General features: G+C 42.4%; 1 protein-coding gene across 8 annotated transcripts in view; it reads right to left on the bottom strand.

The window, feature by feature from the left end:
- The window catches only part of PARD3 (par-3 family cell polarity regulator), a 470,841-nt gene extending 449,240 nt beyond the window's left edge, over nt 1–21,601 (bottom strand). For all 8 annotated transcript variants that reach the window (XM_063452628.1, XM_063452633.1, XM_063452636.1 and 5 more), the window contains exon 1: nt 21,323–21,601. In XM_063452628.1, the coding sequence (XP_063308698.1) occupies nt 21,323–21,442 (120 nt within the window). In that variant the 5' untranslated portion in view covers nt 21,443–21,601. The remainder of the gene's footprint in view (nt 1–21,322) is intronic.
- Between the last annotated feature and the right edge of the window lie 232 nt (nt 21,602–21,833).

Genomic DNA, 21,833 nt, shown 5'->3' on the forward strand with positions numbered 1-21,833 from the left:
TTAACTTAGTATTTAGTATTCCCCGTCTCCTTCCAGATGCAAGTGTATATTTCCTGACAAGTCTCTCGCCATCCACATTGGAGGTAGGAAAGAAAGGGGGAAAGCCCATGGACAAAGGGTATTTGCATATACTGTGTGTGTGTATATATATATATATATATATATATATATATATATATATATAATCTGAAATCACACAAAACATAATTCAAGAAAATAATTTTCAGAAATTGAATTTTCCACGTTTCAGTACATGATGGTTACACGCAAATAAAGTAACAGTCTCCAATAGGACCATAAATATGATTAAGTATTAGTTTTCCATTACTCGATCGGACATCAGAATTTCCAATTCCGGATTTGAAAATGTAACAACAGTAACAGCTTGCACACAATAGATTATTCAAAATACACAGAATAAAAAGGGAGATTTTGGCAGAGGTTACCTTTAACATCACCAGAAAGTAGTTTCATTGAAATAACACTGATGTTCTCAATGAGCCTCAGTCGAGCATGGGGTCCTCCTTGGGACCCCAAGCAACACAAAGGAAGTCTGTTAGTGACCTGACCTGAATTAGCTGCATAAAAAGAAGCAGTAGGAACTTGGAAGCATCAGAGAATAGATCAAACCTTCAGAGGCAATCCATCCACTGAAACTCACCATTTAACCCATTCGGCTAATACGCCAGAACAGTGGTTTGAGGATCCCAGTAACAAATATTCAACTTAAAAAAAAATGTAAAAACATTTAATGGTCATCTACAAAAGGGGAACAATTGTGTACCTTTATTTTTTTACTTTTGCTTCCTTAGTAGAATAGTAGTATGCCGGGCACCATTAAAAATAGACACACAGCATTGCTTTCCCTGCACTGCAGCGTGCGGCTGCCCTGACTGCCAACAATCGCTCACCGCTACATGCAGTATAATACATATTTAGTGAATAATAAAAGCGGATCCTAATTCGGCCAGGTATCAATTGTACGCAAAGACTAACCTCTAAAGACTAAATAGCTGTAGTACTATCTCTGATGATTCTCTCTCAGGCTCAAGCCTAGAGTTCCTCCTGGAGAGCTATTGGCTGATTATCCCAGATCAATCTAAACCTGCTTTGAGACTGGTTTCTAAAAGGACACTGGACCAAGAAACAAGAGTGAGCGAGAAGGCAGCCAAGCATGACATTTCCAGATGAGCGTAACCGCAGCTCAAACGGTTTTCTGCAGTGCAGCAGGGCAGACAATGTATTCTAAAATCAATCTGAAAAAAAAAAGCTAGAGAAGATGTTAGCAGCTCTGTCATCAAGAATTTCATAAAGATATACTCTTTATGAATACGAATACTGACTGCACTTCCAACACATTCCAAAACATTCCATAAGACAAAGTAGGGACTACTTTGTCTTATGCAGAAGCCAGGGTTTGAGAAAAGGCGGAGCTCCGTCATTAACTTTTGTCCAATCCGAGCAACCGTCACAAGTGACGGCTGTAAGATTCCGACATCATCGCCTTGCTCATCGCACAATGCAATCTACTGAGGCTCCTGCAGTTTAGCTGGATCCTGCTTAGAGCTCAGTGCGGTGTGCATGCGCAAGCCTCCAGCACAGACATGGCTTCTGGCTAATAAGGGTGCAAGGAGATGAAGAGTTTCCCCAAAGATTAAGAAGGCAGTTGTCGCAAGGGACAGCTTAAGGTATGCAATCCCTACCTTTGACTGCACCCCACGGCCACCAGTCCATAACAAGAGACGGACACACATTTTTGTGATATATGGTTTTTAGACTAGAGAGGTCAAATTACAATTTCAAAATATTGTTTTTTATTAGCAATTCAGGGGTTAGATCATGATGCCAGTCATCTGCACAATACATACTGGCAAACTACCAATTTTATTTTATTTAAAATAAAAGATTATGTGTATCATAACCTCTGTGTGTTATTTTGTACTGCATATGTGTAAATACCTCTTTTAAGTGCATTTTCTGGCTTACACAGGCTATGTGGAAGGCTGGCATGTTAAGATCTCATTGCTTAGAAGATGCAAAGATGGCTGCGCCCAGGTAGCAAGTGCAAGTCTTGAAATGCTTTAAAAAAAATAATACACAGCAAGGCTATATCGCATAAAATCTTGTTGTTTTGGGGGGGGGAGGAGGGGGGTGACAAAACACACTTTTCTCAGCAAAACTACTGTGTGCTGCAAATATTTTTCTGCTTACCAAAGAGTTCATTTATCACCAATACATGAATAAGCTTTCCCATACCTTTTATACGTGCATACAGCAAAAACTCATGCAGGTGATCTGATGGCTGAGGAAGCATATTTTGCACACGTAATAATCCAAACAAGCAGCTTTGTGTGTAAGCCTTTTATAGATGCAACTGTTGGCAGAAGTAGATTTTGTAATCATTGAATTAAAGCAAACAAATGTATTTTGTTCCTGCCCCTGGATTTGAATTCTCCTGCTCTTTGAGATTCACTGTGCACAGGGCACAATAATAATAAAGTATTTAACCAGGAAAGGTACATTCAGATTACTCTGGTTTCCAAACAAGCAAAGCATAGCTCAACTAAAGTGAAATGGTCACTGAGTTTGCCTACGCAAATCGCGATTTATATATAAAAAATAAATAATGATTTCACTTATTTATTTCTTCATATAATTTATTTATTTTATTTAATACCTGCATGACAGGCACAATGCTCATATCAGTAAAAACATAAAAGGAACGATGTTATTATCTACGCTCAGAAATACTCCATTAAGTAAAGTGAAGGACCAACAAGGCAGTTCCTTTTTAAAGAATCCACGTGCACATAGAGCACTCGTTCTGTGCTAATTCATTAAGGCAAGAAAACACCAACTATTTAAATAGACATTTACACCACAAAGAAAAAAGGACATGCTTTAACCCCTTAAGGACACGACATGTGTGACATGTCATGATTCCCCTTTATTCCAGAAGTTTGGTCTTTAAGGGGTTAAATTATACCCATGAGGGGGACGGAGCTAGCAGCGCAAGGAGAAGGGCGCCATTTCCAGCAGCTCCGGTAAACCGGAGCCAAAGACACAGAAAATCGCAAAAGCTAAAGCCCATCTGCCGACGAAAACTACGGGAACTAACCCCTGACACCCGACGGAACCCGCAGATGCCTTTTCTACAGAGGCCGGGCACAAAACGCTGCATCAAAGGAGCAGGGGCCTACCGCACACGCAACCAGGCTCTAACCAGGGAGCTGACATCGAGCTCAGGGCGAGCCCATACTGCACTGGGCGGACTTCTACACCCCAAAAGAAATGGGACGGAGATCCCACAAATCAGCCCCAGGTACCTCCACACCGCACAAGGATATAGGCAGCATGCTACAAACTCCCTCACTGATGCGGACCCGAACCACCACGGCAGTCTCACCCAAGCGGTCTGAAGATGGAGACTCCACACACAGCACGGCTATAGCAGCCATAAACAGCACATGCACACAAACAACTGAAGACTCAATTCCAGCAACCAAGAGGGACATCCAGACAATGCTGACCGGACTCCAAAGAAACTTGCAGCAAATGTGGCAGGCGGACCTGAAAGGGCTGGCAACAGAGGTGCAAACGGTCTCGTCCCGCACCCAAGCCGCGGAACAAGAGGTGAGAGACCTGCGCCAAGACCTCACCTCCCTAAAAGACACAGTCACCCAGATACAAACCGCACAAGCTAATATCAACAGACAAGTCAACGTCCTGTCAGACGACAGGGGCAGGAGAAAGAATATTAAAATAAGAGGGGTATCAGAAGTGGTTCCACTGGAAGAACTGCCCCACTTTGTAAGGCGCCTGGCGGCCTAACTCCTTCCCAATAGGCAGGCGAAACAATTTACTTTCAACGGCGTATATCGCATTGCAAAACCCCGACAAGCACCACAGGCAGCCCCACGCGACATTATTCTGAGATGCCAATCACTAACGGACAAAATAGCCCTAATGTCGGCCATTAAAGGGAATTCACCACACGAACTCGAAACACACCGACTTACCTTCTTTCAGGATCTGAGCAGAGACACTCTACTCTGGCGCAAGAGCATGCAACCCATCACATCCACACTGCAAACAGCGGGCATCCCATACAGATGGGCAACCCCCAGAACGCTGTGGGTGACCAAAGATGAACTTCATTACAAGCTCAGTAACCCGGGAGAAGGCCCAGCCCTCCTGACCACACTGGGACTGTCCAACAACGACACAGCCCCACCCGTAGAGCACCCTGGACCCACGACCTGAAGCCTGCAGTGACCACAAGCCATGAGTCACATTTATATATTGTTTGTTCATGTTTCTTTTCCACTGTTGCACCAAATTACACATAACACTCCCAACTCAAACCAAATTTAACGAGTCAGACAAGGCCAGAGGGCCCTGTAGTGAAGAGGCAGACACCATGCACGCAGATTACAGAGTTCTACCTCCCCCCCCCCCCCCCCCTCTCATTAATGCCCTGGGGTTACAGGGCATAGCAAAACATGGAGCACCCACATGAACCACTAGATGGGTTCACGGGCGTAGTAATACCCTCATCAGCAGCCAAGTCAGGCTCAGATAGCCAGGCTCCTAACCCAGACATACCTACACATAGACGAACCACAGAAACCCAGCCCTCACACTATCACAAAATTTAAAAAACCTAACGACACGCAAAGGGTTAGGGAAACCACAAGCACACACTCTGTGCCAGGGTTAAACCATCACCCAAGGACCTGAGGGGCAGCACTAACCTTACACATTATCCACACCAAAGGCACGGCCATCACTCTCGATACAACCAACTAGCCCATTATACTAAAAAAAAAAAAGTGCAGAGCTCACCTCAGCCCAACTCACAGAAAGTACATAACGTTACTATATCCCATGCAAATGCTGTTGTGGCACTCACAAATGTCTGTATTGTTGCTATTGCACCAAAAATAAAGAATTCTAAATTATACCCATGACACTACACAGATACTTGTTGGAAAGCCACTAACAAAGTCCAGAAAGTCTGCAACTGATGTGAGTGGAAGAATATTCAAGCCTTAAAACAGCACATATTCTCCCAAACTAATAACAGAAATACTCTGAATTTCAAGTAATGTATAAACTGTCCCCACACAGAGGGATCAGACAACCTATTTTTTTTTATTTTTTTTTTTTTTAAATCTGACCTTCATTAAAAGAAACAGATTAACATTTAAACTGTTCAGGGGTTTTCATCCTCCCTCTCTCCTGACTCCTCTCCTGCAACTGTTAAAAATAACCTACTAAGTTCTCAGTGAATACTTTTCTAGCAACCTATTTTATTACCTCTACTTATACACTTTGTGTCATTTTACCCCACTCCCTCTAGCATGTAAGCTCATTGAGCAGGGCCCTCAACCCCTCTGTCCCTGTGCGTCCATTTGTCTGGTTACAATTACGTGTCTGTTAGTCCACCAATTGTGCAGCGCTATGGAATTTTCTAGTGTTATATAAATAATAATAAACGAATACATGAAAATAGAATAACAATGCTTGGTGACGCACATAAAAGGGTTAATTGCCCTGGAACGCAGTGCACCATTGTGGGTTACTAAAAGGCAGAACACAGGAGCCTGTGGCTGAAAGGTGATATCAGGACACAGGAAAGGATCCTCAAAGACAAAATACAAGTAGAGTTGCTCATGTTTACATACATTAAAAGAAAAGAAACCAAGATAAGAGACATTAAACCCTTTACATACATAACGACAAGCATTTACCTACGCACACTATAAATGGGGACCAGTCTGTTATCGCACATAGCTATCGTTGGGAAAAGCATGTTTACATAATCATTAAATAGACAAAAGGTGTGTTTCCCACAGACAGACCCATCACACACAGCTAGGTCACATCAGACCATCCTCACACCCCAATTTCTAGGTCTGTCCTGCTGACCCCTCTTTAGTTGCTACAAGGGACAGTTTATGGCTGTTTGCAGTAGAGACCATGACTCCCTTGCAATGACCACCAAATCATATCACACACAGACTGCAGTGCAAGATATTGTAGTGTTCATGTAGCAATACAGCGAGAATTGATACACATTTATTAATACCACTTTTAAAGTGGTCAATAAACCTGCAATGATTGCAATAGATATGTTAGGAGCCGATATTTATTTCATACGACCACTAGTGACAATGTATGTATTGCATCCCCAGAATCCCGTAGGCACTTTATTCACATGAATCAGCACTGATACAAAATATTATAACTACAGAGACACTGTACATAGAACAAAAACAAGTCATTGACAATCATGCATGTGGAAACAAGAGATAAGTCTGTGTTCAAAGGGAGCTCACAATCTAAGGTAGGTATCCGCAGTCAATGTCACTAAAACAGCAAGGTTACTGAAGAAACAAATCAACTTAATACACAAAACGAAAGCTAGCTACTGCAAACATACTAAGATAATGTTGTTATAACAAAATACCATTTACAAAAAGTTTGACACATTGCATCAAATACATTGAAAAAAAGAACACATCATTAAAAGATGTTGAATTCCATAAAGATTTAAAATCTCTGGTCCAATATTGTTTTTACAGCACATATGCACAGGAACCCTGCTTGCTTATAAATTAACTATATGATGTTCAAATATGTATAGCATTATTAAAGGGACACTATAGTCACCAGAACAGTTACAGCTGAAATTAGTTGTTCAGGTGAGTATAGTCATTCCCTGCAGTAGGGGTGCACCGAAATGAAAATTCAGGGCCGAAACCGAAAATTCAGGATGCCCTTGACCGAAAACCGAAACTGCCTTTTTGCCCAAATACTTTTAAAATACTTTTTTTTTTTCTATGATTTTATTAATATAATTCTTTTTCATGAATTTAATAAATCAAATATGAAAAACTACAAGAAAATTTGGTGTCTTTATCAGAAACTTTGAAATATTTCCAAACCGCTGACTTTGTAAAGTCACTGAAAGAGGACTATGCCTCAGCTATAGATTAAAGAAAGTGACTTAAAATATATAAACAGATACATAGATATTATACACACAATGCCACCCAAAGCTGTTAGTTTCAAAAAAATACTAAATTGATGGGGTAAAAGCCCTTTAAACTATGATAAGTGCATTAGGTATTAGCCAGGTATAAGTGCATTATTGCCTTGGTATGTCATTTAAAGAACAAAAAGAAATAGCTATTTCAGGAGCTAGTCAGATTGAAATAAAAATTCAATAAATATCAGCTGGCAATTCAAATATATATATAAAACTCTGGTTGTTTCACAGAGTTTTCTATATATTTCAATCTGACTAGCTCCTGGAACAGCTCATTTTTTCTATAAATGACATACCAATAATCATAATATATTAATTAATATACCGTATTTTTCGCTCCATAAGACGCACCTCACCATAAGACGCACCTAGTTTTTAGAGGAAGAAACCCAGAAAAAAAATATTCTGAACAAACTGTCCCATAGTGTTTCTTACTATGGGACAGTTTGTACAGAATATTTTTTTCTCCCCTGTCCCATAGTGTCCCCCCCTCCCATAGTCTTCTCCTCTCTCCCATAGTCTTCACCCACCCCCTCCCCATAGACTTCACCCACCCCCTCCCCATAGACTTCACCCACCCCCTCCCCATAGACTTCATCCACCCCCTCCCCATAGACTTCATCCACCCCCTCCCCATAGTCTTCATCCACACCCTCCCCATAGTCTTCATCCACACCCTCCCCATAGTCTTCATCCACCCCCTCCCCATAGTCTTCATCCACCCCCTCCCCATAGTCTTCATCCACCCCCTCCCCATAGTCTTCATCCACCCCCTCCCCATAGACTTCATCCACCCCCTCCCCATGGTCTTCATCCACCCCCTCCCCATAGACCTTATCTCCCCCCCTCCCCATAGTCTTCATCCACCCCCTCCCCATAGACTTCATCCCCCCCTCCCCATAGACTTCATCCACCCCCTCCCCATAGTCTTCATCCACTCCCTCCCCATAGTCTTCATCCACCCCCTCCCCATAGTCTTAATCCACCCCCTCCCCATAGTCTTCATCCACCCCCTCCCCATAGACCTTATCTCCCCCCCTCCCCATAGTCTTCATCCACCCCCTCCCCATAGACTTCATCCACCCCCTCCGCATAGTCTTCATCCACCCCCTCCCCATAGACCTTATCTCCCCCCCTCCCCATAGTCTTCATCCACCCCCTCCCCATAGACTTCATCCCCCCCTCCCCATAGACTTCATCCACCCCCTCCCCATAGACTTCATCCACCCCCTCCCCATAGACTTCATCCACCCCCTCCCCATAGTCTTCATCCACTCCCTCCCCATAGACTTCATCCACCCCCTCCCCATAGTCTTCATCCACCCCCTCCCCATAGTCTTCATCCACTCCCTCCCCATAGACCTTATCTCCCCTCCTCCCCATAGTCTTCATCCACCCCCTCCCCATAGACCTTATCTCCCCCCCTCCCCATAGTCTTCATCCCCCCCCTCCCCATAGACCTTATCTCCCCCCCTCCCCATAGTCTTCATCCCCCCCCTCCCCATAGTCTTCATCCCCCCCTCCCCATAGACTTCATCCCCCCCTCCCCATAGACTTCATCCCCCCCCTCCCCATAGACTTCATCCCCCCCCATAGACTTCTTCCCCCCCCCATAGACTTCCCCCCCCCCATAGACTTCTTCCCCCCCCCCATAGACTTCTTCCCCCCCCCCCATAGACTTCTTCCCCCCCCCCCCATAGACTTCTTCCCCCCCCCCCATAGACTTCTTCCCCCCCCCCCATAGACTTCTTCCCCCCCCCCCATAGACTTCATCCCCCCCCATAGACTTCATCCCCCCCCCCCATAGACTTCATCCCCCCCTCCTTACTGTCCCCCTCCCCTTACTGTCCCCCTCCCCTTACTGTCCCCCTCCCCTTGTCCCATAATTACTTACCTGTCTTGTAGCGTTGGCCGGCAGCACAGGGCGCACCGCGGTAGTGGAACTTGAATTTCATGTTCCGGTTTCCGGCGGGACTGAAAGGAAGTGTGCACAAGCTAAGTGCGCACTTCCTTTCAGTCCCGCCGGAAACCGGAACATGAAATTCAAGTTCCACTACCGCGGTGCGCCCTGTGCTGCCGGCCAACGCTGCAAGACAGGTAAGTAAAGCTTCATATTCGCTCCATAAGACGCACAGACATTTCCCCTCACTTTTGAGGGGAAAAAAAGTGCGTCTTATGGAGCGAAAAATACGGTAATAATATTTATGAATAATAAAGATTTAGAAATGTGGACTAGGGACTTGAAGAAAGCACTTTGGGCAGATTGGTACGTGCAGAATATAATTAATAAATGGATGTGGATATGTTTGCAGCAGGATAGGTTTCTTAAAGTGTATTTCTTTATTCAGTCAGAATGGTCTAGGTAGAAATCACCCTGGTGTCACCCGGCTACATATAATTAAATTATAATATTTTATTAATTACATTTACATTTGAGTCTGAGTGCAAGGACTAGTCAGACTCATGGCACTATTTTCAGAAACCGCAAAATGTCGGATGGGCGCGAAAATTGTTAGAGCAATACACTTTATCTTCCTGGAGGCTATCTAAGACACAATTAGCCTCCTGTACAGCAGGGCAATCATCACTTAATAGCAAATAGAAATAGAAAAAAAAAAAGAGAGAGAAAATACTAAAATAAATGTAAGAGTGGGTCACATTAATTAATATATAAACAGAATTCAGAAGTACAGAAAGGAGAAAAGGCCGATAGAGAAGATTGCGACAGCCATCTTGGAGAGAGGCTTTGAAAACACTGGTGCTTGTCCATATCTAGGAGAACCAGAAGTCTCCTAAAACAGCTGTGTAAGTGGATGGCTTCCCACAATACCCTAGGATTGGAGATTCTTAGTGAATCTCGGTAATTCATTTTATTAAAATATAATTACTTAGCGCAGGCGATGTGGGTAGTTTTACAGCAGGCTGCCCCACTGCTCTCACGGCACTTCCGGTTAGAAGGTTGCGCGGCGGCAGTGTGCGGTCTTCTCACAGCGGTACCAGGGCGGATGGTGAGCTACTGGGTGGGTGACAAATCCCAACGCCCTATTTTCTGCAGATATGTGCCAATATCGGCCGAAATGGATTAGGTCCATTTTCGGCCGTTACTTTCGGCCGCCGGAATTTCGGTGCACCCCTACCCTGCAGGCTTCTTGTTGTAAACACTGTCTTTTCAGAGAAAAGGCAGTGTTTACATTACAGCATAGGGATAACTCTTTAGATGGCTACTAGAGGTGCTTCCTGGGGCAGTACTGCACATTCAGTATTTCCATCCTCTGTATGGAGACACTGAACTTACCTCTTTGATTCAATGCATCTCAGTGAGGAGATGCTGATTGGCCAGGGCAGCATTTGATCCGCCCCCTGGCACCCTCTCCCTAGCAAACTCGGCCAATCCCATGCTTTCCTATGGAAATGCATTGTAATTGGCTGAGATCATCACTTCTAATGATGTCAGCCAAGCAGACAGATCATGGGCAGAGCCAGCAGCTGACTGGAATAAAGCTAAGATTTTACTATATTTAGGGTGGCAAAAGGGGGCCACATAGGAAAGGAAAGTGGTTTTAACACTATAGGGTCAAGAATACATGTTTGTGTTCCTGACCCTATAGTTTTCCTTTAAGTAAAATATGAACAAAACTTTAAATCAAAATCACTGAAATTAAAATATTTTCCAAGTTGGCTATGAATTTAAAGGGACACTACAAGAACACACCATCTCATAGAAGAGATCTAAGTGCAGTGCAACTGCTCCCTTAACCCGTGAATGTAAAACATTCCAATTGTAGAGAAACTGCAATGTTTCCTCTGTTTACAGTAGGGGTTTGGCTCTGTGAGAGGACACTGGACATCCTCACGATTTGCATGAGGAATTCCAGTGTCTTAAAAATCCCCATAGGAAAGCGTTGATTTTATGCTTCGCTATGGGGAAGCTACAATGCACACACGTGACGTCGTGGGAGGAGGAGACCTAAAATGTGAAATTTACTTTCAATGTTATTCACTAAATGCTGAATTTTTGCACATTAAATCCAAATTGTAAAATTAAGGGAACAATAGACCATTTAAAAAAAAAAAATTCAGTGAATGACCCTGCATCATTAAAACACAGCAAACCATTTAAAAGGAAAAGTTTCTGGATTTGGATTTAGGGTTGGGGCAGAATTAGAGGGCCCTAGGGTCCAGGGGAGATAAGCTTATGGTTAAATGCATTCTATAATCCCCAGAACAACTAGGGCTACGTGTAGTTGCTCTGGTATCTCTGTTTCTGTGGGCTTTTTAATGTAAACACTGCTTTTTCAGAAAAAGTGTTTACATTACAGCCTAGGGACACTGCTATTGGCAGTCACTCAGATGGCCACTAGCGATGCTTCCTGGTTCATTAATGCACAATGTGCAGCACTGACATTCAGCATGTCAACACTCTGCATTGAGACACTGAATGCTCCCAATAGAGATGCATTGAGCCAATGCATCTCTACGAGGAGATACTGATTGGTGCAGAGCAGCATTTTGCAGCGCATGCGCAATAGCCTTTCAATGCTTTCCTATGGGATGAAGATGATCTCAGCTAAGGGGGTGGAGCATGGGAGGGGCTGGAGGACTAAACAGCTATTTAAAAATATAGTGTCAGGAATAAATTTTTGTATTCCTGACACTATAGTGTTCCTTTTAAGAGGTACCTGCCTCTAAGATGTACAATTTTAGTAAAGTTAAAAAGGTATTTCTTTTAGTCTTTTTTTGTGTCCCCAAGCAGGGAAAATTAATAAAAACTACAGGAGGAGAGAGTGGGAAAAGGAGGTGTGTCACAGAAGTGTAATACGAAGTGAGTCATAGCAAGTTCCCTTTAACTGTTCCCATACAAGGCCGAGCCAGAAGAAACACTAAAAAAAATAATTACTACTTATATGCATGATTTACAAAAGTAATTAACAGAGTACATACCATCTATTATTTTAAACAATAATAAAATAATGTCGTACTCCAGATGTTTACAAACTTACAATCCCATGATGCTTGGCCTGTCCACCATACAAACTACAATGTGTAATTCTTAAACCCAGTGTGCTGGCAAAAAGGGGTCCATTTCTTAAAGTACTCAGGTTCAACTTGTATTGATAAACATTCTATAACTGTGGATTGCAGCTGTTACACCAACGTGCTGTGTACACACATGTTAAGAGTTAACGTGCAATCTGAAATCAGACCCACCCATTTCCACACATAGGGAATACATTCTCAGTGGAAAAGCTCACCAGAATGAAATGTACTGTGAGCCATACATAAAACTTGAACACTATGCTATTACCTGTTTGTTCTGCTGTTTGATACAGCAGAAATCAAGAAATGATGCTTTACTGAAGATGGAGGGAGCTCATAAAATACATGGACAGTAATAGCTCATCTTCTTGCACTGCAGATGCCGTGAACTACATTTCCCATGATGCTGTACTATTCATTTCATTTCATTTGACCTTCACTTATAATTATGCACCTTCAAACACCTGTGATTGGCAAACCAAGAAAAGTTTTTATAATACAGCATACATTGAATAGACACAAACTACATTTCCCATGATGCTCTTCCAGCAGAATAAACCATGCATGAACCTTCAAATATCTGCATCAAAGCAGATAGGTCAGTGCAGAGATTCTTTGAAAATAAAGGGGGGAGGAGGAACAATTCTGACATATACTATAGCAAAGTACTGCAGCTTGCCATCCCAGAGCCATGTGAAAAAGGTTCGTAAGGAGGTGCTCTATGATTGCCATAACAAAAGGTTCCAACCGCAATTTCGTGTACGGGAAAGAAGGACGCACAATGAGCTATTGTCATAAACAGCAACTCACACAAAGCTATTTACAAGGATGGCAGCTTCTATAAGATCAAGTCAATTCATGTTAGAATTAGAAAAAGAAAAGGCTTTTTTTCCTCCAGTGACTTTGAGAACACCTTATATATTAATGATAACGGGCAGTGTAAGCAATTAGGGAGCCTGTAATAATAAGGTCAGGTACTATTCACCCCTTTTTGTTGTAAGTCTTCCAATGATGTATGCCTCACGATTATTTTAACTAATTTCCAAATGATATTAAAAAAAAAAGTCTGCACACATCATGAGCACAGAGGTTGAATCACCACTTTAACCATTACAGCAGCACTTCAGATAAAAGGACAAATTACACACCGTAGAAGACAAAGCCTCGTTAGTGAAGGCAAAGTATCCTGGGATTTGTAATCTTTCAACAGCTCTGCTTTCTGGTCACACCTGCACTGAGCAACAATAGCCAACCTATAGCGCTCAGCTGGACTGAAATACAATTCACAAAGTATTCATCTGGGCAAATGGATAATACGGGAATTGCATGCTACAACCACAGGGGGGTCATCTCACTGCTTTAATGGGGTTACCGAAACACCCATGAAGAATACTGAAAGTAATGCTTCATAAACGACTGGATCTAAATTACAAATGGGTGTTATCTACACTTCTGATATACGTAGTACAACCTGGGAGAGACAGACTGACAGACACTATCCACACACACAAACACGTTTTTAGAATATGACTGGAGATGGTGTAAATACAATGGCTTCACACACTGTACAGCTCCCCATGCTTCGGTCTCTATTTTAGAAGAGACACAAAGAAACACAGTCTACAGGCACCTTGTTTTAAATTGGATGTTTATATTTATACCAGAGGTAGATAGATTCTTGTAGAATTAAGTAAAAAGGCAAATGTTAGGAAATCCATCAGATTTGTTCTAAATTAAACACATTACAACTCCTGTGCAAGAGCACTTTTATGAGCAATGTGGAATTTGAGGTTTAGTTAATGAAAAAGTATTATTTTGCAGAGAGCCAAAAATAAAAAAAAAATAAAAAAATTAATAAGTAACTGCATATGCTATAATGAAATATACTACATTCTTATTGCAGTTACCACACTGAACAACTGTAATACACCCTGTTAAGTTCCAATTGGTCTTTACCCAGCAAAATTACTACAATAATAACATTGTAAGTTAAATATATTAGTGTTATACAATATTGAATGGACTTTACCTTCCCTTTACTGCCACATGTAAACAAATATGTACGTCTGTGCTACAAAAAATAAAACATGCACTAAAGTATTGAATGTTTTGTACTTTATACTTTGCACTTTACATGTCGCATGCATTACGGTAGTAACAAATTATCCATACACTTTGGTAGGTAACCCAAGCCTGCATGCGAGAATACACAAGAAGCCTGTATATCACTGATTTAGAAGCACAGTCATTACTCAATTTACTCAATACAACCCCTGGCTAGCTCTGGGATCTGAAGAGGAACGCCACTTGGCTGATTGCCTATTAATTTCAGAAATCCCAAACGCCTGGCTAGACCTGATCTTAAGTGCTGCCCTTAACCATTTGGCTACCAAAGGGACTTATAACTACAGGAAAATCCATAGAGTAATGACGGCTAGGGTTTCTCAAGCACTGATACATTTTAAACAAGGAACTTTGAGTTAAAATTACTCAACTTGCAAAACAAATGTCAATTTGACAGCGATAACACAGACAGACAGACAGACAGACAGACAGACACACAGACAGACAGACAGACAGACAGACAGACACACAGACACACAGACACACAGACACACAGACACACAGACACACAGACACACAGACACACAGACACACAGACACACAGACACACAGACACACAGACACACAGACACACAGACACACAGACACACAGACACACACACACACACACACACACACACACACACACAACATTGTAACCAGCATAGTAACAATACAAGTGTAGGAGTCCTGCAATATTCCAAACTCATAACAGTAACATTACTTTCTTCCTATAATGCTGGCATGGTATGGGTTAAATTGTCCTTCCTATGGGCCCCTATCAGGAAATGCATATTTTCAGTTTAGTCATTGTTCTGGAATTGCCCAGGAAACTGCTCACCTTGGTTAGGTCATTATGGGTCACAGGACTGACAAACTTTCATACGGTATCAGCTCCCCCCCTCACTCACATTCAAAGGGTATTAAAATACATGTGACATGAAATGACAAAAAATGTGTTAGATGCCCACTTCATAGATTTCTTTCTAAAGCAGCATCATGTTGGCATCACACCATATTTACAGGTGGTTCCTGCATGGAAAAAGCCCCCAAAAGTTATACATGCATGAACATAGACTGAACCCACACTGTGTGTATATAGAATGTTCAGAAGAGAACTGACATGTTTATTTTTGACATTATGAAATAAAAAAATAAAACAAGTATTCGTACACAGAGTGCTGATTTATCTGGTAACATTTTATTATGTATATTATATACACACATTTATAGTGTTATTTAATAAAATCTCCCAAAACAGGTGCTGAACTACAATTTCTACCATTCACATACAAGCACAGCATGATTTTGAACAGAAACTTGCAGATTGTGAGCCTTGTCTCACAGGGGCTGCACCTGATACACTGACATCATTTTGCCATTTACACATTCTGTTGTCCTTTAGATAAGAGCTGGACTATCTCAAACTCGAGTTCCTGAAAGTTAAAGCCAAACCTGCCTTGTTACCATTACCCATTGCACAACACATAAGAATATGTTGGTGCTTTACGAGTGATGGTAATTGTTTGAGATGCACAATAGATAAGCAGTCACTGGTGTACTCTGTGTTTGATGTGCTGTTGCCTGAAGTGGTCTAACACATTTGTGCTAGTAATCTGATAATAGGAGGGAAATAGGATTCAGTGATCTGGCTATTCCAATTCAGAGTAGCTCCAGGCTGTGCGAGCTTTAAATTGCTAGACATTTCTCAGCCCTATTAGACTTACTGACATGGGCAGACAGCCGGGGTAATTCTTACCTAGCTACAACCCAGCCAGGCATAAGATTGCCAAACATCATGGAGGTTGTACTTTACTAACATCCAATGCCGATACATTACCTGTTCCACACTAGCCGTGTAACATAGGGAAATTAATCTTAAAAATTAGAAACTCTTATTATTATGTGCGTCTGCCAACAAACATGTCATTTGAATTACATTGTGGCATCCTTTCAAGGAAACACAAAGTAGACAAGTTGAGGATTGATTGTTTAGCAAATTCACAATATTTCAATGTATTCACTTAGAAAACAGAAATGCCTCACAATTACCGATGGGTTTATTTACTAAACAGTTAAACACCAAACTCAAATAAATACGTATAGCAGACTAGGAGAATACTTACGAATCAGCTATTATTCCTACATTTTGCAATATAGATTCTGTACACTACACCTCGCCATTAAGTGACCCAAAGGCTGAAGCAGACCCTAAAATGTGAAAAGCTGGTCTTTAGTCAGAGAATAAAAACACACAAGATGATAATTCTCCAAGGTTTTAATAAACCAATGGAGATAAAAACTACACTTACTGCTTTGGCAAAGAAACAAAATACATCTCCCAATACTGGAATAGTCCAGCTATAACCATATTCCAGGGTTTTACTCAGAAATAAATTCAAAATAAGCCACACTAAAGGATCTTAATGTCAGTACCAGTCAGGTTCTGAAAGGGTTAATAGATGCATTACAGCAGCAAAACACTAAGGAATAGGGACATAAACTGTGTGGCCAGAAACACAGTAGTGACATAACATAGAATGTAATGGCTGGGAACACACACATTCACCTGCTTCTCATGCCTGCAGATACCATCACCTTTGCATAGTTGAATCGGTCAAACTGACAGACACTAATTGATCTGCTTACACTCACAGGAAGACATCTTAAAATCCTGTGCTGTCATGAGACACAAAACAAATACCCTGCACTAGGTGCAGAGAGGCAATATAGAGTAAAAGTACTTTCAGTTCAGGGCTGAACCCACAACAGCACTTTTAAACTACAAATCTCATGATGCCCAGCAGGAATGAGTCCTTTAATTACAGCTGGGGTAATAAATTCAGGGGTTCCCCTGCTGCCAGTAATTATATTTCAAGAAGTAGAACGTACAACATTTTCTGTAGAGGATTCCTCTCATTTCGTATTTTGGTATAGCCTCATAATATCCTTATTATTTATATGGAGCGGCAACATACACAGCAGCGCTGCACAATGCAGACATAAAAAATGGCAGAAAAGCTAAGATGATCAGAAGGGGGAGCTGAGCATTGCCATGTCCAGCTCTGGGTTATAGAGAAACACAGTAAAAAAGGTCATACAGTGTTTGTTCTGATCTACTGTGACTTTTTGCTTAAGGGCATGCATGAGATAAATGTTTCAAAGTATCAATGTACCTGTGCCTTGGGGTAAATGACATTTAAACATGGTTCTACCCAGGAAATAACAAACCTTAGACAGGAGATTCCCAAACCAGAGAGAAAAGGAAACATTAATGAGCAAATATGAAATAAAAACAACAGTCACCTAGTATAAGTAGCAGAATTAAATTAGATGTTTTTCATTATATTGTATTTTTTATTTTTTTTTAACTGAAATTCGTGGATTTTTGCTTTAAGCATTTAAGAGATTTATTTTCCCGCTCTCAGCATCCATGACGTTTGCATGAACACAGAACACTAGCCACGGCATGGAGCTTTTTGTCAATGTAATCCATGATGTGGGTAATGATTAAAGCATCATGAGACACTTTTTTTTACAAAAATTGCCATTTTTCGAATTAAAATTGTATTTCTGTAGAATTGTACTTCTTGATGAAGATGTGAATATGAATCTTTGCGTGATCAGTGACCACTTTCAAATCACTTCACAGAACTAATATTAACTAAACTAATTCTCAACTGCAGACACTATGTCACATAATTCGTCTAGATTTTCAAGTGAATATAATTTAACAAGCTGTCTGAAACAGAACTCAGTGCTTTGAAAAGTAGCACTCACTTCTAAAGAATGCAAATAGTTAACAAGTATTCGACAGAAATATCACACTATAGAAAGTGTTAAAGAAGAATGAAATGCAGAAACCAGTTTGTGACTACAAAGCATGCATTCTTATATGACAAGGATTAGATAATGCCACCTTAAACTGCACAGGGGGGCTGCACTGAAGACAGAGAAGGGGGCGTGAGGAGCTCAGAATACAATAGCATCTCCAAAGAAAGCAGAACTTGTCAGATACCAAGCACAGAGAGGGTTTATACTACACTCATAGCTAAAAGAGCAAGGATGCTAAAAACCACCTTCTACCATCTTCCCATACAAAGTGGACCACCTTCCAATACACACTGCATAGATGGCATCCTTCCACCGCATTTCCTTGTTAGTTTCAAGGATCATCTACATCTCTACATCTCTTTCTAAGGACAAGGGTCTCAATAAAGGCTAAATACAGCACGCAGTATCCCATTATGAGAAGTATTGTGTAAATAGATACAGCAAATCCAATATCCACATTGAATTAGGTTAGGCCAATTAAACCACTAAAATGTTACAACATGACTTGATGTAATGATGCCACTTTCTTATGGAAGCAGCACAATCACAGTGCTTCTATTACAACACACAATGCATCTCAGAGTTTTGCCAACCAACACTCAATAGGACTGCAAAACCTTTTTTTTTTTTTTAAACACACATTTGCTTCCTTAACTAGGCATTAGGAGTATTGACATCCATTGGAAAAGTAGTCATCTAACGCTAGCTGTAATAAAACATAGATCTCTTTCACAATAACTAAGAACAAATCAGGTGTTTTAGACATGAAACAAAAAAAAAAAGATTTTGCAAGAAAGGTCAAGATGCATCATTAATCTTCCAAATTATTTTACTAAATTCATTTCCAATTCCTCATATAAAAAAAAAGAAAACAAATCCTAAATTACAACATCCTGACATCGTTCTAAAGAATGTATGCTGAAATCAGAGTGGCAGCATTCACCTCTAAATACATTTTAACCAGTTATTTGCCATAATAGCTTAGGATACAGTATCACATCGCAGGTCTTGATTGGTTTAAATACGTGGCCAGTTTGCCTAAAGAGTTAGACTAAGAAATCAAAATACTTCCAATTAAAAAAAATCTTTACTTTTAAGATATACCAATGCTAGAAGAAAAACACACAACATACCAGACTAAAAAGGTACTCAATATCCCATAATGCATGCTCTAAAATCTATGACCTTTTATTTAGTGTGAAAAACGTACGGTACATATTCCAAGAATTCTATTCTTTGCCGGTTTTAAACACCTAAACCAGGGGTGGGGAACCTTTGGCTCTCCAGATGTTTTGGACTACACCTCCCATGATGCTTTGCCAGCATTGTGTGTAAGAGCATTATGGGGGATGTAGTCCACAACATCTGGAGAGCCAAAGGTTGCCCATCCCTGACCTAAACCAGTAAACAAACTGAGGTTCTAATTTAGCACAACTGGCACCCGTTATGGAGGGAAATATTTTCAACACAATTGCAGATGCTGACTTGCTTAAGTAAACCTTTATTCAAATCCCAATTAACACCGAACAGCTGGAGAGCCAAAGAAAAATAAAGTTTTGGCCATAGAGTCTACCCTTAAAGGACAACAAACTCCCCCCCCCCCCCCCCCATTTTTCATCACTCCTTATGCACATCTAAAACATGTTTTAGTTCTTTCACACAACTAGTCAAGTCTATTCTAAGTGTCCACTACACTCTCTGTAAAGTAGCACCTTTTTCCATCGTCCAAATTGATTTCCATATATTATATTAAATGTTTTTTGTTTTTGTAAGAAATGTTAAAGTTTTGCACTATATATCTTCCAGCCTCTTTGAATGGCTCTATTAACACATGGGTCACTAATAGTATCTGCACATACATCACATCTGCATGGTACCAGGAGATAAATAAAAAGTGCTGCCCTGTGTGATGTAAAATTATTATGCCACAGGAAGGAAACTGATTCACTCACCAATGACTTACCCTGATTAAATGATCCTTTAGATTGTAAGCTCACAGACAGGGCTCCTCTACTTTTTTTGTAGAAGTCTGTTTATATTGTGCTGTCTTTTTCCCCAATTGTACAGCGCTGCAGAATATGTTGGCGCTTTACAAATGTCAGTAATACATTTATAAAAACTGTCTTCCATTCAGCAACACATGGATGTTACAAAATAGAGGATCAGCGCTTTTCATGTATCTCCAACAACATGTAGAATGTAAAGTATGGAATCTGGCGAACACAAGCCTAGCCCTGAAACTAGCCAAAATGTTCTAACATATATGTGAGTATGTAAAGATGTAAGTAAGCATGCATGTGCACAGCAGCAGCTCTCCCTCCTGGAGTCCCAGTACAAACCTGCCACAACTAAAGGGTGGCCTGGCACTGGCTTGGTCATGGGCACCCCCTGGCATGGCTTGGCAACCCCTACTATGGTTTGACACCCCCTCGCATATCTTGGCGTCTCCTGGCATGGCACCCCCTAGTATGGTTTGACACCCCCTCGCATATCTTGGCGTCTCCTGGCATGGCGCCCCCTAGTATGGTTTGACACCCCCTCGCATATCTTGGCGTCTCCTGGCATGGCACCCCCTAGTATGGTTTGACACCCCCTCGCATATCTTGGCGTCTCCTGGCATGGCACCCCCTAGTATGGTTTGACACCCCCTCGCATATCTTGGCGTCTGCTGGCATGGCGTCCCCTAGTAGGGTTGGCACCCGCTAGCATAGCTTGGCACCCCCTGGCATAGCACTTCTAGTATGGTTTGGCACCCCATGGCATGGCACTCCTAGTATGGTTTGGCACCCCCTGGCATGGCACTCCTATTATGGTTTGGCACCCCCTGGCATGGCACTCCTAGTATACTTTGGCACCCCCTGGCATGGCACTCCTAGTATGGTATGGCACCCCCTGGCATGGCACTCCTAGTATGGTTTGGCACCCCCTGGCATAGCACTCCTAGTATGGCTTGGCACCCCCTGGCATAGCACTCCTAGTATGGCTTGGCACCCCCTGGCATGGCACTCCTAGTATGGTATGGCACTCCCTGGCATGGCACCCCTAGTTCAGTTTGGCACCCCCTGGCATGGCTTGGCACCCCCTGGCATTGCACTCCTAGTACGGCTTGGCACCCATTGGCATGGCTTGGCACCCCCTGGCACTGCCAGATATTCCCCTATATAGAGCAGAGAGTGGGGTGCTCCAAGGCAGAGCACACAGGCAGCGGGCGGGACCACACTGGATAAAGGGGGAGTCTCGCGGCCCAGATGTGGGACCCCCGTTCGCCCAGCTCCCCGGGGGGGGCTCGCTCACCTTGGCGATGGCCTTCCGGTACCTGGTCACGGCTTGCTGGATGAGGCTGGAAACTTTCAAGTTGCCGTCCCCGCAGGGCACCACTACCCGGGTCCTCCCGAAGCTCACAGTCACCTTCATCCTCTGTCTCCCTCCCTGCCCCCCGGCCGCGGGGTCCCGGCTCTCCCCGCCCACTCTCCCGCGAGCTCTGGCCGTCACAGGGTTAACTCCGGTTTCCGGTGAGCCCCCTCAGTGTGCTCCGGTGTGCGCGCGGCCTGCTCTGCCCGCCTCCTCCTCCTCCACTCCCTCTCCGCCTCTCCACACTGTGCACGCGCAGCGCCTCCAAACCCGCGGCCCCGACCGAGACAGCCACGGCGCGCCTTAGCCAATCACAGCCGGCGATTCCTGACGGACGCGACGGCTCGCCAATCAACAGGAGCAACGCGAGAGAGAGGCCGGCCCCTGTATCCTGACGCTTTGCAGTGATTGGCCAGAGAGTTTGTAGTACATGGAATGTTCAGCCCGCTCGCAG

The sequence above is a fragment of the Pelobates fuscus genome, chromosome 4 (assembly GCF_036172605.1).
Source record: "Pelobates fuscus isolate aPelFus1 chromosome 4, aPelFus1.pri, whole genome shotgun sequence".
NCBI lineage: Eukaryota > Metazoa > Chordata > Amphibia > Anura > Pelobatidae > Pelobates > Pelobates fuscus.